The sequence below is a fragment of the Mandrillus leucophaeus genome, unplaced genomic scaffold (assembly GCF_000951045.1).
Source record: "Mandrillus leucophaeus isolate KB7577 unplaced genomic scaffold, Mleu.le_1.0 Scaffold4, whole genome shotgun sequence".
NCBI classification, from domain to species: Eukaryota; Metazoa; Chordata; class Mammalia; order Primates; family Cercopithecidae; genus Mandrillus; species Mandrillus leucophaeus.
This window is the reverse complement of record NW_012104253.1, coordinates 13,216,141-13,233,953: the sequence shown is the minus strand read 5'-3', so window position 1 is coordinate 13,233,953 and position 17,813 is coordinate 13,216,141. Positions and strand designations below refer to the sequence as shown.

General features: G+C 38.9%; 1 protein-coding gene across 1 annotated transcript in view; it reads right to left on the bottom strand.

The window, feature by feature from the left end:
- The window catches only part of CATSPERB (catsper channel auxiliary subunit beta), a 158,749-nt gene that overhangs the window by 107,924 nt on the left and 33,012 nt on the right, over positions 1–17,813 (bottom strand). Inside the window, exons 8-11 of the mRNA XM_011991778.1 lie at positions 11,547–11,642; positions 11,289–11,407; positions 9,681–9,713; positions 1,714–1,780 (exon numbers count right to left, since the gene is read on the bottom strand). Of these exons, the coding sequence (XP_011847168.1) occupies positions 1,714–1,780; positions 9,681–9,713; positions 11,289–11,407; positions 11,547–11,642 (315 nt within the window). The remainder of the gene's footprint in view (positions 1–1,713; positions 1,781–9,680; positions 9,714–11,288; positions 11,408–11,546; positions 11,643–17,813) is intronic.

Below are 17,813 nucleotides of genomic sequence, written 5' to 3'. Positions count from 1 at the left end.
TCATGAGTACATTATTTATCTCTGCTGAAACTAATCTTTTTGCTGAATGAGCACAAATGGTAGCTTCCCTCCAGAATAGAACAGACTGCTGGGTCTGTGGGGAATTGCCCTTTCTTCCACTGCAGGCTTGCCATGGTGCATGCAAGCCACCAACCTAAGTACTTGGAGTAACTTCTATACCTGGTAGGGGGCACTTCACCCATTTCCCTTTCATGGCCATAACTCATCTTATCATAAGCCTTATGAATTTCCTACTTGCCAGGAAATCAGGAAACATGTTTTTCAACTAAGTCGCGAGTAGGTCAATGTCATTTCCACCTTGGGATATGCTGTACACAATCGTGTCAGATGGCTGACAGAGGTACAAATACAGGTAATAGGTCAAGCATCACTATGCACTGAACACCACAACCACAGCACACCTCAAACTAACACCTGTAACATGGGATGATTACCTCCCCAGCAATGTAATCAGACTCTTCAACTGACTAGCAATTATATGGCTGGGGTAGCAAAACAGCTCCTTCTCACATGGAGCCAACCCTTCCCTCTGGGACTGGCTATGGGCCTGTGGCACTCACAATTGGCCCTTCCTACCCTTTGATTGGACTGGCAGATGCATCTGGGAGTACCCTTACCTACCAGGATGAATCCTGTTCCATGTAGACTCTGCCTGCCAACTGGAAAAGCACAGACGCCAGACACCACTGTCAAAAATGGGCATCCTGGTGGTTTTACCCACTAGCCATCTTTCTCCCCCAGGCAGTGACCATAGATGTAGAATTACAAGTAGAGGCCCTGACTAAGCATATGGCTGCTGCCTTTAATAACACCCACCATGCCATCTCTCTTCTTACTGAAGAAACTTTCAGATTAGGCAAGTGACCTTACAAAACTATATGGCTGTAGATATCCTGACTGCAGCCTAGGGCGGCACTAATGCATTAAGACTGTTGTCTATATATACTACATTATTCTCACAATATAACCTAAGCCATGCATGCACTGGATACTCATATTCTGCTATAGATGCCTTCTCCCAGTAACGGATTGGTTTAGTCAGCCCCTTAGTGCATGGAAGACTTTCATATATAGCACAATTTTGCTCATTGTCCTCTTCAGCTGTTGTGGATTTTATTGCTGTTGTATACTCCGCACAAGGATGCAGGAAAGATGTTCTCAGAAACTCCTATGTCCCTGCACCATAACGCTCCCGCAAATTCCTACTGCAAGTCTAGGAACTCGAGAATATTTCCAACTCCAGGTGGACAAATTCCATTCTGGTACCTCCTACCTATGGCCCTCCTCAGCAGGAAGTAGCCAGATCAACTATGCCACCCATTTTCCATAGAAATGGAATGGAATTTCACAATGGAAATTTGCAACTGAGTGGCTTAGGCTAAAAATGCATTTTTGAAACTGTTTTTTCCTTTCTTGTTTTTGCCTTGAAACATAGTTTGAAATTCTTGGTTTCCACCTGACACTCCGTTGCACTGCTGGCTTATCTAATTATGTGCTTGCTTAGAAGTTCCAGGGTCTAAATTTGAGACAAATCAGACATGGAGACTCAGCTGTGAAATTCCAGAGATTACCTCAAGGAGGTTGGTCTACAACCTGGCCATCTTAAAAGACCATTCCAAAGGCTGAGCTTGCATTCAGTTACTCATATATGTAAAAGTCTTTTAATACAGTATATCTTTAACCAAAATTTACCTTCAAAGTGCTCTCTGTTAGCAAAACATCTTTCACTATACCACAATTTTCCTTTCACATAGTCAACCTACATGAATAAATAAAAATATCACTTAGCCAATATGTAGATTTAAGATATCCTAAGATATAAGATAGAAAAAACTAAAAAATTTCAAAGTTTGATAGTTCAGGAATGTGAGGCAAATAAAGAGACAAAAATTGTATGCAAATAAAATGAAAGATTGTAGAATGAGGACAAGAAACAGGAATATACATTTTGAACAATGCACAAAAAAGGCATAAAAAGAAAAGAAATCACACATGAATTAGCGTATGTTAATGGAGGATGCCTTTGTCTATGAACTGTCTTTCAGAAGCTACCAGAAGTCATTAGTCTTTCAGCACAGTTACAATGGGTCACATGTTTATCTTTTATCCTCATTAGTGGCAGCTGGGTTTAAGGAGCATTCCCAGAAGCCTGACAGCAGCAAGAAGCAACAGGAAAAAGGTTTTCAAAATTGGTCATGAGAGAGAAGCTTCAAATATATTGAATATGTTGGATATAAATGTTGGATATTAATTAAATGCAACAATTTGAGATTATTTTATTATAGGAAGATTCTGACCTTCAAATTTCTGTTGGGATGTAAGAAGGACTTTCTTACATTTTTATAGATCAATAATATAATCGGTATGATTTGTGTGCAGAAGCCTTTGCTGATTTCTAATGATAAAACTTGAACACATGAGGAGACACTTCTTTGTTTTTTTGTTTTTTGTTTTTTTTAATTGAGAAGGAGTCTTACTCTGTTGCCCAGGCTGGAGTGCAGTAGCATGATCTTGGCTCACTACAACCTCCGCCTCTCAGGTTCAAGTGATTCTCCTTGCCTTAGCCTCCTGAGTAGCTGTGATTATTAGCCACCATGCCTGGCTAATTTTTTTTTTTTTTTTTTTGTATTTTAGTAGAGACGGGGTTTCACTATGTTGGCCAGGCTGGTTTTGAACTCCTGACCTCAAGTGATCCACCCACCTCAGCCTCCTAAAGTGCTGGCATTTTGGGTGTGAGCCACCACACTGACAGAGGAGTCACTTTATTTATTGATTGATTGATATGGGGTCCTGGCTCTGTCACTCAGGCTAGAGTGCAGTGGCATGATCATAGCTCACTCCAGCCTCAAACTCTTCAGCTTAAGCCATCCTCCCACCTCAGCCTCCCAAATAGCTGGGACCACAGGTGTGCATCACCATGCCTGGGTAATTTTTAAATTTTTTGAGGGAAAGGAGTCTCACTATATTGCCCAGGCTGGTCTAGAACTCCTGAACTTAAGCAATTCTCCTGCTTTGGCTTTGTAAAGCACTGGGGCTATAGGCATGAGCCACTGCGCCTGGCTCCCAATGAATTTTTTTAAGTATCTACATTGTGCCATGTACGGTGCTGAAATTTTTCATATGTAATGTTATTTGATCACCTCATTTCTAAGAGGTAGATATTGTTAGACTCATTTTAAAATGACAAAATTGAGGTCCAGAGAGTTATACAACTTGTTCAAAGTTTTATGTTACATGGCTGGTAAGTTAGTCCAAAATTTGAATCCAGTCTGTCTTCATTTATTCACCCATTGACTCAATAAATTCATCGAGACTGCCTATGTGCAAGGCCGTGTGGTAACTTATCAGGGTACAATAGTAAATAAGATAGACCTTGACCGGAACCTAAAATCTTGTGAGGCTAGTCTGGGGGCTCAAATAGGGTGATAATGATAGGAATCTGTGCTGCGAACTTGGACTGTGCACAGAAGGAGCACCTTGGTGGTCAGGGAGGGATTTCTGAAGAATGAGTTGAAATTCTCTAAGTGAAACAGGAGGAAGGAGTACATGCTAAGAAGACAAAACATGTTATGCAAAGGAGTTGAGGTGTGAGAAATGTTAGCGCATTCAGGGAAGGTGAGTGGTTTAGCATGGCCAGGCAGATGGCTGCAGGTAGAGGCAGGTACACTCAGGCTGAAGCAGTAAGCATTTTGTGTGTCACAAGAATTTTAATTTTATCCTGAAAGAAGTGATCCATATTCCTTGCTGTTGCCACGAAACAGATTTTGGTGGATAACTAACAGATTTTATCTCATGCCAAACCCCCAATTTAGGGATCTTATACTTCCTATTACTTTTGCCTGGAAATGCTCTGTCAAAATAATTATTCCAAGTCACTCAAGTTTCTGCTTAAATTTCATCTCTTTGAAAAGGCTTGCTTTAATCACCCTATTTAAAACAGAATATTATCTTCCCCTCACTCTTTCTCTTACTCTGCTTTAATTTCAACAAGCACTTATTACTATCTAAAATCACATTATGTATTTGTTTGTGTATTTTTTAATGGTCTAACCCCCTCAGTAGAATGTTAAGCTACATGAAAGCAGGGACTTTGTCTTGTTCACTATGGAATCCTCCTTGTCTGAATAAGCATTGAATATAGGAAGTGCTCAACAAATATTTGTTGAATGGATGAGATTTACTGAATGAATAAATCATTAAATATTCACTCGTTCAATTACCTGCCTAAACACCCACATATATCTCATTCTGAACACCTTTGCTTCAATCATTAGTAAAAGAGGTCTTATTTAAAGATAGATCCTTATACCCTTAAAAATAATTTCACTTGGCCAGGCGCGGTGGCTCACGCCTGTAATCCCAGCACTTTGGGAGGCCGAGGCGGGCGGATCACGAGGTCAGCAGATGGAGACCATCCTGGCTAACACGGTGAAACCCTGTCTCTACTAAAAATAAAAAATAAATAAAAAATAAAAAAATAAAATAAAATTAGCCAGGCGTGGCGGCAGGTGCCTGTGTCCCAGCTACTCAGGAGACTGAGGCAAGAGAATGGCGTGAACCCGGGAGGCGGAGCTTGCAGTGAGCCGAGATCGCACCACTGCACTCCAGCCTGGGCGGCAGAGCGAGACTCCGTCTCAAAAAAAATAAAAAAATAAAAAATAATTTCACTTTTCCCCTTTCCTCCACTCCCCAATCCCAGCACCTCTCTACCTTCAGAACACTGTATTTCCCCTCTCCCTCATCACTATCAACCATCCCTGAGTTTTACTAAGATATTTTAGTTTAATAAGACTTATTATAATATCCTTGCTAATTGTAAAAACTTCCATGAAGGGCAATTCGTGATTTTTAAAAAATATTGCATAAGCATTTATCCCTTGATCTTCCAGTCAAGTTCTAGGATGTATTGTATCTACATGTCTGGACACATAAAATTTCTAGGTACAAAATTATTCATGGCAGCATTATTTGTAATAGCAAAATATTGGGAAATTACCCAAGCATCCAGCAATGGATGATAATTTAAATAAACTGTGGTTAGTTCATACAATGGAATACTTGTAGCTGTAAAAAAGAAACAAAAAAAGAAAAGAAAAAGAGGCTATTCTCCATTTACTAATACGGATTTTTTCCTATGATATTGATAAGTGAAGAAAATAATTCAGCATAAATACATATATTTATAGTACAATAAAAGGAAGAAAAGTATATATATATTCCTAATTATTTGAATTTCCATTAGAAAACACTGAAAAGATATAAAATAAAAAAAGATTACCTGTAAGGGACAAGGAAAAATCAGGGTGAATATACAGAGAGGCGGGATAGAGACTTTTCAGTCTATATCTTTTTGTAACTTTTTTAGTTTTTAACTATGTGAATGTATTACCTATTTGAACATCATAATTTTTAGGTGTTGAAAATTCTCATTTCCCTTGCAACATGTCCTTTCTTGCTATAGGCTGTATGGGAGGGAGGTGGGGCCTTTGGGAGGTGATAAGGTGAATGGAATTAGTACCCTTATTTGATGTGGGGGTGATTCAGTGAATCGAATTAGTGCTCTTATAAAAGAGAACCCAGGGAGTCTCTTGCCCCCTGCCATGTGAGGACACAGTGAACACATGGCTGTCTACGAACCAGGAAGGCAGCCCTCACCAGACACTGAATCTGCCTGCACCTTTATCTTGGACTGTCCAGGCTCCAGAACTGTGAGAAATAAATTTCTGTTCTGTATAAGCCACCCAGTCTATGGTAATTGTGTTATAGCAGCTCACATTGGCTAAGATGTCTCTGTTCAAAAATCCTTATCTAGGCTGGGCACGGTGACTCATGCCTGTAATCCCAGCACTCTGGGAGGCCAAGGCGGGTGGATCACTCAAGGTCAGAAGTTTGAGACCAGCCTGGCTAACATGGTGAAACCCTATCTTTACTAAAAATACAAAAATTAGCTGGGCATGGTAGCACACACCTGTAATCCCAGCTATTCAAGAGACTGAGGCAGGAGAATCACTTGAACCCAGGAGGTGGAGGTTGCACTGAGCCGAGATTGCCACTGCACTCCAGCTTGGGCAACAGAGGGAGACTGTCTCAAAAAAAAAAAAAAACAAAAACATTATCTAGTACTCCATTTTTATTTATATGGATAGACAGAAAACACACGAATAAATATGAGATAAAATGAGAGAAACAGTCAAGCATTTCTCATCACTAGTCCTCTCCTCGTTTTCTTCCCCTTTATTGAAATGTCTGTTCTTTTTCATTTGTTTTATTAAAAGTTCTTTCTTGAGTATTTTCTTTAGTTGGGATAACCAGGTCGTATACTTTCTTAATCTGAAAGGTGAATAATCTCTTGGCTGGAAATAGAAATTCTGGACTTTGGTTCTTTTGTGTTAAATAGACTGTAGATGTTGATTTCATAGTCTTCAAGCTTCTACTGTTGTGTAAATAAAATCTAATACCAGTGAGGTATATTTTGCATTTGCTCTTTCTGTTTGGATACTTGTAGTATTTCCCCCTTAACCTTAAAATTGAGGAATATTCCTTGGATATGCCTACATTTTTTCAGTGCTCCCTGGAATTTAGTGGATTATAATATATAGCTTTGGAACTTTCTTAATCTGAGTTAATGTTCTTCTTTTTTTTGTTATTATTGCCTGTCTTATATCTGTTCCTTTTTAAATTTGTCTGAAAACTCTTTTGCTCACCTGTTAGCGCTTCTGGATCTCTCCTCAAAGGCTCACTTTTGCCCTCATGATTTCTAGTGATGTTCCTTAGATGGTTTGAGAAGTTTCTTCATCTTGATTTTCCATGCCACTACTCTGCATTTAAACAGTGGTCATTCTATCCTTCAATTTATTCCATTTTTAATGGAAATTTTGGTATTCAGTCCCAGGAAGTATTTTTATGCTGCGCTTGAAGCTCTTTATTGGTATTGACTGTGTTCTTGCTAATACCTCAGTGCTAATGATGGTAATCACAGAGTAGGTGCTCATTGGGTATTTGTGAAATGATTTTATTTAAAAATGTTATTCTTGTTCAATTGTTGCCTTATCCACCAGCAACTCTAGTTTTATTCTAATGATCTTTGCTCGCAGAATGCCAGGCTACTTAAGTGTGCCTTGAAGTATGGGCTCAGGTATGGTTTGTGGAGCACCTCGAATTTTGACAACTGGAATAATAGATGGCAAAGTGGTCTGTAGCCCTCTAGGCTGCCATGCCACCACCTTGGAAACAGAAGGGGCTCCCTTCTTTCCCGGTCTCCTTCAGCCTGCCTACCTCAGGCACAGGGAGAATGCAGCCCTCCAGGTAGGCCTATCTCTAGCCTCACCCTCAGCCACACTCCCAAAGCTGAGAGAACCCTTCCCTAGGAGTTCGTGGAGCTCTGCCAGTCAGACTCCCTCTAGAATCCTTCACCTTCCAGTCCTCTACTCCCCGCTCCGTGTTGCCAAGCACTTTGTTCTTAGGTAACCCATGAGTGAGGTAACGGCATGCCAGATCTCCTCAGTGAGATTCCTCAAAGCAGGCTTCCAGTGAGCCCAGCTGTCCAGTGACCCCAGCAGCCTTTTGACTTAGCAGGGCAGGTAGGCTGAAGATGAAAGCTAAACAGAGTTAAAGGTCACAGTCTCCTCCGTCCATTTATTTTACTTTTTGTGTGATTCTTCTTTAGGTGTAACTTTTTAAAATATTTATTAGCTTTTCTTCAGTTTCCTATAATGTTCCTTTCCACTTATTGTAATTGCTGAGATATTTGGATTTATTTCTACTGTTTTACCTCGTAGTTTTTCTATTCTTTAACCTTTATCTCTCCTCTCCTTTCTTCCTTTCTGTAGAATAGATGGATTGTTCTTTAATCTTGTTTTCTTTCCTCTGGAGGTTTGGAAGCTTTAGGTTATATTCTTTTTGTTTTATTTTAGTTTTTTGGTAATTATCCTTCAATTCTTAACATATATGCTGAATTACATATTTTTCTAACAAATTCTTAACTTATTCCCCATATTGGTTCTCCTTACAAAGGTCTTAAATGCTTTATTATCCACTGAAAACTACTGCCATTTCTCCTTGTTATATTGTCTAGAGTTTTGGTTCCATCCAATTATTAAACACAAAATGTATAACTTATTTTTTATTTATTTAATTTTTATTTTTATTTTGAGACAGAGTCCAGCTCGGTCACCCAGACTGGAGTGCAGTGGCATGATCTCGACTCTTTGCAATCTCTGCCTTCTGGGTTCAAGCAATTCTCATGCCTCAGCCTCCCGAGTAGCTGGGATTACAGGCGTGAACCAACACATCTGTCTAATTTTTGTATTTTCTGCAGAGATGGGATTTTGTCATATTGGCCAGACTAGTCTATAACGCCTGACCTCAGGTGATCTACCTGCCTCAGCCTCCCAAGGTGCTGGGATTACAGGCGTGGGCTACCGCACCTAGCCATAACTTATTTTTTATACCAATTCCATTTTTTGAACACCTATTTACTAAGTACATACCTTGTGTCAGGTGCCATTCTAGACGCTGGGATCTAGTAGCGAACAGCATAGACAGGGCTCCTGCTCTCCTAGGTCTTAGAACTTACATTCTAGTTTTCCTCATTGCTTCTGGCATCCTACTCCTTCATGGGGATTTCTGGATGGTAAACCCTCCCAATGTCTTTAGGTGTGAACATTTTCTTTTCACTCTCATTCTTGAGTTATTTAGTTTAGCTAGGTATGGAATTCTATTTTGACAGTTATTTTCCTCTGTTCTTTATAATACAAATCATTTTTGCCCATCTGGCTCTCTTAGTTCTCTGCTTTGCTTGTCCTCTGATTAGTATGACAATTAGTCAGTTCTATGTGCTTCCTGAGAAATAAATGCTCCTTTCTCACAGACAGTGTGAATGTGGGTGTATGTGCACATGCACATGTGCACACAGACTGGAGCCTGCACAATACAAGATAAAGTGCAGGCAGATTCAGTGCCTGGTGAGGGCCACCTTCCTGGTTCATAGCCATCTGCTCACTCTATGAGGACAGAATAGGAAGGGCATATGGCAAATGGCTAGGAACACTCATGATTTCATTTGTGGTTTTCCAACCGAAGCATGCTTATATTCTGATGGGAATGACCTAGTCCATTAATCACAAAACTTGACTTTTTAACATACAGAGGAGATAACTGATGGAACAAAATCCCCCAAAAGGCCAGAAGCAGACCAGTGACTAGATTATGTCACATTTTTGTGTAAGTTAGAAAAGATACTCCTCTCTCCAAGTAGGATAGACTTACGCCTGGGTAGATGGATTGGGGAGTAAAATGTTAGCCAGACCCCAGCACCTACTGTCTTCAATCAAGTGCCCTTGTGCAGAATCTGAACTGAACAACCACAGCTAGCCTGGACATAGCATAGGAGACAAGGTGAGGGTGGCCTCTGAAACAGGGAGGAGCACTTCTTCCTTTGAAGCAGAGGAGGCGAGCACTACTTAATGATTGCTACAAATATATATAAAAATAATATATGCTATAAATTCATATATATTTAAATATATATTTTGTTTGAACTATAAATAATATAGTAACTGGAATAACATATATTGTGAATTATTGACTTGCATCTCATCTCAAGTCACCAAGTAAACATATATCTTCTAACCAGCCCTGGGAAATGTAAAGCTTCTTACCCTTTCAAAACCACAAAAGTCTGCTCTGGAAAACTAGAAGAAAAGAAAAAACGTTAATATTTGCTTGCATATCAGAAGGCCTAACAAAACATAGCAATTTAAATTATACCAAAGGAAATAAACCATATACATTCCTTGAAAAAAATTATACCAAAATTATATGGTTTTTCTATCCTAGCAGTTAGGATAGCCAAACATTAAAAGCAGACTCTGATATAGTTTATACAATATCCTGGGAATTTCCCCATCAGTCTTTGCCTTATTTCATTATTTTATTAATTTACTTATACCTTAGTGTGATTCCAGAAGAAAACCATGCCTTTTAATGATTTAAATGGAAGAATTAAGAAGTATGCAGGTGGGCCGGGTGCGTTGGCTCACACCTGTAATTCTATCACTTTGGGAGGCTGAGGCAGGTGGATCACGAGGTCAGGAGTTCGAGACCAGCCTGGCCAACATGGTGAAACTCCATCTCTCCTAAAAATACAAAAATTAACTGGGTGTGGTGGCGCATGCCTGTAATCCCAGCTACTCGGGAGGCTGAGGCAGGAGAATTGTTTGAACCCAGGAGGAGGAGATTGAAGGGAGCTGAGATCACGCCACTGTACTCCAGCCTGGCGACAGAGCAAGACTCAGTCTCAAAAAAAAAAAAAAAAAGAAAAAGAAAAAAAAAAGAAAAAAAAAGGAAGTGTGCTGGCATATGCAAGTCTGCTGCCCCTTGGGTTTAGGAAGGCACACCCTCAACCTATTATTTTCTCCTTTGCCACTCTGTTTCTTCTGCCCAGCCCAGAGTAGTCTGGAGATCAGGACTTATCATATACAATCCCTGTCTACTTCTCTACACTTTGAATTTAAGCCATTGTAGCATTCCTGGTTTCAGCTCTCTGTTTTAGCAATTATATAATAAGCATGTAAAAAAAAAAACCACCCAGATCCACTAGTCATCTGAGCAACAAATGGTACTTTCTTAGAGATGGTGAAGAAGGTTCAAGTATATGTGAATATTCTTATACCTGAAGAAAGATAATAATTACCATGTATAAAAAATATCTGCCTCTCAATCAATACCATTTCCCCTTCTTTACTTCCCTCTATCTTTTCTCCTGCGGATCCCAAGTCTTTATTGCTGGTCTCATCTCTGTTGTGGTAATTTTTGAGAGGTATTTGTTAACATGTTTAAGAATTTTATGATACATGCATATTAACAATCTTCACCTAAATGTGTATTTCCCTTTGCTCAATCCCAATACTTACTTTTCACTTATGTTACTTTGTAATACTATATGTGGCTTTATGAATTACCTTAAAGCATTTGGGTAACATACATAGCTATAAATAAATGGATCAATCAATAGGTAGATAGACAGATCTTTTCTACATGTATATATTTAAAACTTACTATAAATTCATACAGCAATAAAACTAGCACCATTTCCAAATTACATATTCAACACCACGAGGCAAAGGAAAAAGTTGCTGTATTATGCCTTTGTTTTTCGAAAGAAAGAAGCATTTCAATTTTAAGATACACCACACATAACTCAAGTATTAAATATTTCTTTTTGTGTCACAGAAGATATTTAAGAAGTTACAAAGCAGTTTACATACCGATAAAATGCGGTGTGATGGATAACGAAGATCGTCACTTATAAAAAGGCCCAAAGAGGTGAGGACGACTAAAAAATGATTTGTTAAAACCATATCCACCAATGAAAGGTCTTCATGTTCTAAACCAAGAAATCATACCATAGATTAAAAATTAAGAAAAAAGTGAGCTCCTTAGTGAAGCAAAGACAATTTATAGATATTAATCAAATATTGATATAAGTAAAATGCTCAAGATGAAGGCAATGTTAGAGGAGTTACCTCCTTCAAGTAGGGAATAGATAGCCTCTGTCATGTTAAACCATCTGGTATCAGAATAATGCCAGAATCCACAAAAGGTTACGCCTACGTAAACACCTGCCATGAAAGAAAAGGAAAATTAAAGCCAGGCAACTTTACAAGGTGAGTCACTCAATTGTATGGTGTTAGGCCTTCAGGGGCAAGAGCCCAGAGTCAGTTCCATCTTCCAACTTGTTGTCCTCTCTTGCCTCAACTCCCTCTCAGCACTTTGACTCTCACTTCCCCAAGCGTTGGAAAGATGAAGTAACTTAAACTTACACCACATAATATTAGCCAACCATCTGATTGACTCCTAGAATGATTACTGCTGGGAATAATATGCCCTTAAAACCAATCCTCTTAAGGTATTGGTTCATTCTCTTAAAGTATCTTCCAAATTGTACTGTATCTTTTTTTACATAGAAGGGCATCAGAATATGCCACACCAAAATATGCCACTTTGGTTCAAGGATTTTTTTTTTACCTGAAGGCAATTGAGAATCAATAAATGCAGTCTCTACCCTCCCTTTATCTGCTTAAAAGCAAGCATAAATTGCCCCTTGTACCAGAAAAAAAAAAAAAAAAAGAGCATTTTTATCACTGGAGATAGGGAGCCCTTATCTGCCATTAGTTCCCCTATATATTTTCTAGTCACAACTTCCTTACAGCTAATTGTTCCTTGATTCCTAAATCCACTTCCTTTGTGAAAATGGTACATAATTTCCTGATTTAACCACTTGAGCTTCATTTCTTTTTCGTGGACTGCCATGCTTATGAATAATAAAAAAAAAAATTTTGTGCCTTTTATCCTGTTAATCTGTTATTTGGGCTGGGCATGGTGGCTCACACCTATAACCTCAGCACTTGGAGAGGCCGAGGCAGGAGGATCACTTGAGCCCAGTAGTTTGAGACCAGCCTGGGCAACATGGTATAACCCTGTCTCTACAAAAAATGCAAAATTAGCCTGGTGGTGCATGCCTGTAGTCCCAGCTACTCAGAAGGCTGAGGTGAGAGGATCGCTTGAGCTTGGGAGGTCAAGGTTGTAGTGAACTATGATCATGCGACTCCAGGCTGGGAGACAAAGAGAGACCCTATCTCAAAAAAAAAAAAAAAAAAAATCTGTTATTTGTTGATTTAATTCATAGAGCCCTATTCACTAAGCATAAGAGAACAGAGGAAAATTTTTCCTCCCTAACAGTACCCTTCTAAGCATAAAGATGCTCCTATTTCAGGAATACAATTTTAGTTAATAATAATTTTTTAAAACTCCAAAGAAGAAAATTAAAATGTAAACTCCAAGAGAGGAAAAACTATGATTTACTTTTTTATTTGTGATTTTAAAAATAGAAAAAACTTTTGCTAAAGTTTCATTAAAACCTTGTAAATGAAGAAGATTGAACACATCACAAATCCTAAAAGTACTTTGTTCCCCGACCCCATCTTTTCTTGGTCTTAGGTAGGAATGTCTGGAGTCTTTTGTGTTTTAAATGTGAGGTGCTGATCTGAAGTTTTGTCAAAGGACATAACTACTGGTCTGGGGAGGAGAGGAGGCTAAGGACCCTTGGCAATCTAACGCATATACTTTATTTCCAAAAGAGGACATTTGTAGAACAAGTTATATTGTGAAGTGTGAGTTTTAACTGCCAGCTCTTTTCTGTTTAAGGAAAGCTGTAGAAGGAAGTGTTATTTATTATTGTATACTTTTTCCAGGAAGAGGAAAACTAAAGATAAACTTTGCCTTTCTGAGAGTTAAGTCTAGTTTTACAGATAATGGTGGAATTTTTTTTTTTTTTAATTTGACAGAGTCTCACTCCGCCACCTAGGCTGGAGAGCAGTGGTGCAATCTCCACTCACTGCAACCTCTGCCTCCCAGGTTCAAGCGATTCTCATGCCTCATCCTCCTGAGTAGCTGGGATTACAGGTGTGCACCACCATGTCTGGTTAAATTTTAGTAGTTTTGGTAGAGACAGGGTTTCTCCATGTTGCCTAGGCTGGTCTCGAACTCCTGACCTCAAGTGGTCTGACTGCCTCAGCCTCCCAAAGTGCCGAAATTACAGGTGTGAGCCACCACCCAGCCTAACGGTGGAATATTTTAAGTGGGAATAATTATAGATGTCCAGCATGCTATCACATGACCAGATTCTTGCAAAAAATGACTATTTAATGCAGAAATAATAAAATAAACACTTCATGCTGGTTAATATTTACAGACTAAAATTAAGTTACAGGCTACTCTCTGTGACAAACTATCCCAGGGCTTCCAGAAGCTGATGCAGACCGTTGTGAAAAGTTTAGCTTTTATTCTAACGGCAAAGGGAAGCCACAGGAGTGTTGGAAGCAGGGAAGTGATGTGATCTGGTTTATACTTGAGAACATCATTCTGGTAGGTGTATGGAGGCTGGTTTGTATTGGCACAAGAATGGAAATAGAGAGATCACTTAAAAGGCTGTTAATTAGTCTAATAAAAAAAAATGTTGACCTAAGATTTTAGCAGAGAAGGGAAGTGGTCACATTGGGGATGGACCCTGGAGACAGCACAGTCGGGGAATGTTGTGAGGGTAAGAGCAGTCAAGAATGTGTCCTAGATTTCAATTCTGACCAATTTAATACTAATTGGGATGAGAAATACTGGAGAGAAACAGATTTTTCGAGGGAGATGAATCAAGAGTTCTGGATTAGACTTGCTGTATTTGAGATGCTCATTAGCCATCAAGAAGAAATGCATAATAGACAGCTGAAGAGAGGAGTAGTTTTGTTTCAAAGGGGTGGTCAGCAGCAGCAATACAGATTTGGGAATCATCAGCCTGAAGATGACATTACTACCATCAGACTGGCAAGCCTTCCAGAGGGAGAATGTGGTAACTTAAGGAAGGAGAGCCAAAAACAAAGCCCTAGGTTCATCAGCATTTAGGGGTCACACCAAAAAGGAGCCCTCCTAGAAAACTAAAGAGTGACCAATGAGAAAAGATAAAGAACTTGAAAGTATTATCAAAAAAGCTAAAAGAAGAAAGTGTTTTGAGCAGAGACTGGTCGACTGTGTTAAATGCTGCTGGAAAGGAAAGTAGAATGGGCATAAAAGACTGGCTGTTGGAATTGGCAATATGGAAATTGTGAGTGGCCTTGAGAAGAAATGTTTTAGAAGAGTGATGGAAACCAGAGTCTGATTTGTAGTGGAAAGAAGATAAAACGGGAGGTGGAAAAACAGCATCATCTACACTAAATTCTGGCCTTAAATATTTTTTTTGAAGGGGAACAGAGAAGTGGAGATGGAAGTAAAGCGAGATAAATGAAGGCTTTGTTTAATTAAGATGGGGGATATTAGGGTATGTCTCTATCCTAATGGATACAATCCAGTGAGGAGGAAGAGCGTGATGATGTTGGAGAGAAAAATGAGAATTGCACAACAGATGCAAGAGCAAGGTTGTTCAGATGACTGCAAGGAATGGAATCCAGAACACAAGGGCTGAGGGGTAGCCTTTGATTGCAGTAGAGACATTTCTTACAGTGCAAGAGGCAGAAAAGGCAAAGCATACAAATGCAGGTATGATGGCACATTTCCAGTTGCAACAATGTGATTTCTATAATCAATCTTTATTTCCTCTGAAGTATTATATAAATGAACAGCCAAGAGTAAGAGGGGAAGAGTATTTGAGGAGTGGAAAGAAGTGTGATAAATTTATTTTGCAGAGTGGGAAAATAAATATACAAGGGAAGAGTGATAGGATTTATAGGCAGTAGGCTTTATAGGCAGTGCTGAGTGCCCACTTAAGATTCATGATCATGAATTTAGAGTGAGACTGGTCAGTGAAATGTCAAAATGAGACTAGCATGCAGTTTTTCCCCAGCAATATTCTGCTCTTCCAGGACAGGAGCAGAGGTGGTTTTAGAGTTGGGGTTGGGCAGGCAAGGAAGAAAAAGAAGGGCAAGGGAGTTACAAAAGTATTTAAAAAGATGGACTCTGAGAATTATGGTGAGAACAGAGGAAAATAAGGAAGTTGGGTAGTGAAAAAAAGTGGTAGTGACAATGGATTAAGATCTCAATGAGATCAAAGAAATGTTGAAGTGTGAGTACTAGAACAGACTGAAAGAATAAGAGGCAGTGGACAGAGTGTAAGATGTAGGTACTACAGATTTCAGGGACACTGACATTAGAGATGACAAGGTGAGGAGCATAATCATTTAAATCTTTATTCCATCTTGAGTTAACTTTTGTATATGGAGAAAGGCAAGGATCCAGTTTCATTTTTCTTTTGCATATGGCTAGCCAGCCAACTCAGCACCATTTATTGAATAGGGTCTTTTCCCCAATGCTTATTTTTGTTAACTTTGTTGAAGATCAGATGGTAGTAGGGGTGTGGCTTTATTTCTGGATCCTCCATTCTGTTCCATTGCTCTGTGTCTAGTTTTGTACCAGTACCATGCTGTTTTGGTTACTGCGGCCTTGCAGTATAGTTTGAAGTTGGGTAATGTGATACCTCAGGCTTTGTTCTTTTTGCTTAGGATTGCTGTGGTTATTTGGGCTCTTTTTTGTTCCATATGAATTTTAGAATAGTTTTTTCTAATTCTGTGAAAAATAACATTGGTAGCTTGATAGGAATAGCATTGAATCTGTAGACTGCTTGGGTAGTATGGCCATTTTGATGATAATGATTCTTCCAATCCATGAGCATGAACTGTTTTTCCATTTGTGTGTATCACCTATGATTTCTTTCAGTAGTGTTTTTTACTCCTCCTTCTAGAGATCTTTCACCTCCTTGGTTAGATGTATTCCTAGGGAGGTGTGTGTGTGGGAGTGGGGTATTGTAAATGGGATTGTGCTCTTGATTTGGCTCTCAGCTTGAATGCTATTGGTGTATAGGAATGCTACTGATTTTTCTACATTGATTTTTGTATCTTGAAACTTTACTGAAATTGTTTACCAGTTCTAGGAGCTTTTTGGTAGTCTTCAGGGGTTTCTAGGTATAAAATCATACTGTCAGCAAAGAGAGAGAGTTTGACTTCTTCTATTGGATGCCTTCCTCTCCTATTTGGATGCATTTTATTTCTTCCTGTTGCCTGATTGCTCTGGCTAGGACTTCCAGTACTGTGTTGAATAGAAGAGGTGAGAATGAGCATCCTTGTCTTGTTCTGGTTCTCAAGGGGAATGCTTCCAGCTTTGACCCATTCAGTATAATGTTGTCTGTGTGTTTGTCATAGATGTCTCCTATTATTTTGAGGTCTGTTCCTTCAATGTCTTGTTGGTTGAGAGTTTTTAACATGAAAGGATGTTAGGTTTTATCAAAGGTTTTCTCCACATCTATTGAGATCATTATATAGCTTTTGTTTTTGTTCTATTTATATGGTAAATCACATTTTTATGTTATTTTAAAAATGTCAATAGCTTTTTGGGTACAAGTAGTTTTTTGTTACATGGATGAATTATGTAGCTGTGAATTCTGAGATTTTAGTGCAACCATCACCCAAGTAGTGTACATTGTACCTAATGTGTGGTTTTTTTTATCCCTACCTCCCTCCCAATCTCCCCATTCTGGGTCTCCAAAGTCCGTTATATCACTCTGTATGCCTTTGCTTGCTCATAGCTTAGCTCCCACTTATAAGTGAGAACATATGGTTTTTGGTTTTCTACTCCTGTGTTGCTTCACTTAGAATAATGGCCTCCAGCACCATCTAAGTTGCTTCAAAAGACATTGTTTCATTCCCTTTTATGGCTTAGTAGTATTCTATGGTGTATGTATACCATACTTTCTTTATCTATTTATTAGTTGATGGACACTTTGGTTTGTTCCACATCTTTGCAATTGTGAATTGTGCTGCTATAAACATATGTGTGCAAGTGTCTTTTTCATATAATGACTTTTCCTTTGGGTAGCTACCCAGTGGTGGGATTGCTGGATCAAATGGTAGATCTACCTGTAGTTCTTTAAGGAATCTCCACACTGTTTTTCATAGAGGTTGTACTAATTTACATTCCCACCAGCAGTGTAAAAGCATTCCCTTTCCCCCACATCCATACTGCCCAAAACAATCTATAGATTCAATGCAATTCCCATCAAAATACCAACACCATTTTTCACAGAATTAGAAAAAAAATCCTAAAATTCATACAAAACCAAAAAAGAGCGCAAATAGCTAAAGTATTCCTAAGCAAAAAGAATAACATTTCTTGATTTGCATATGTTGAACTAATTTTGCATCCCAGGAATGAAGCCTACTTGATTGTGATGAATTAACTTTTTTTTTTTTTTTTTT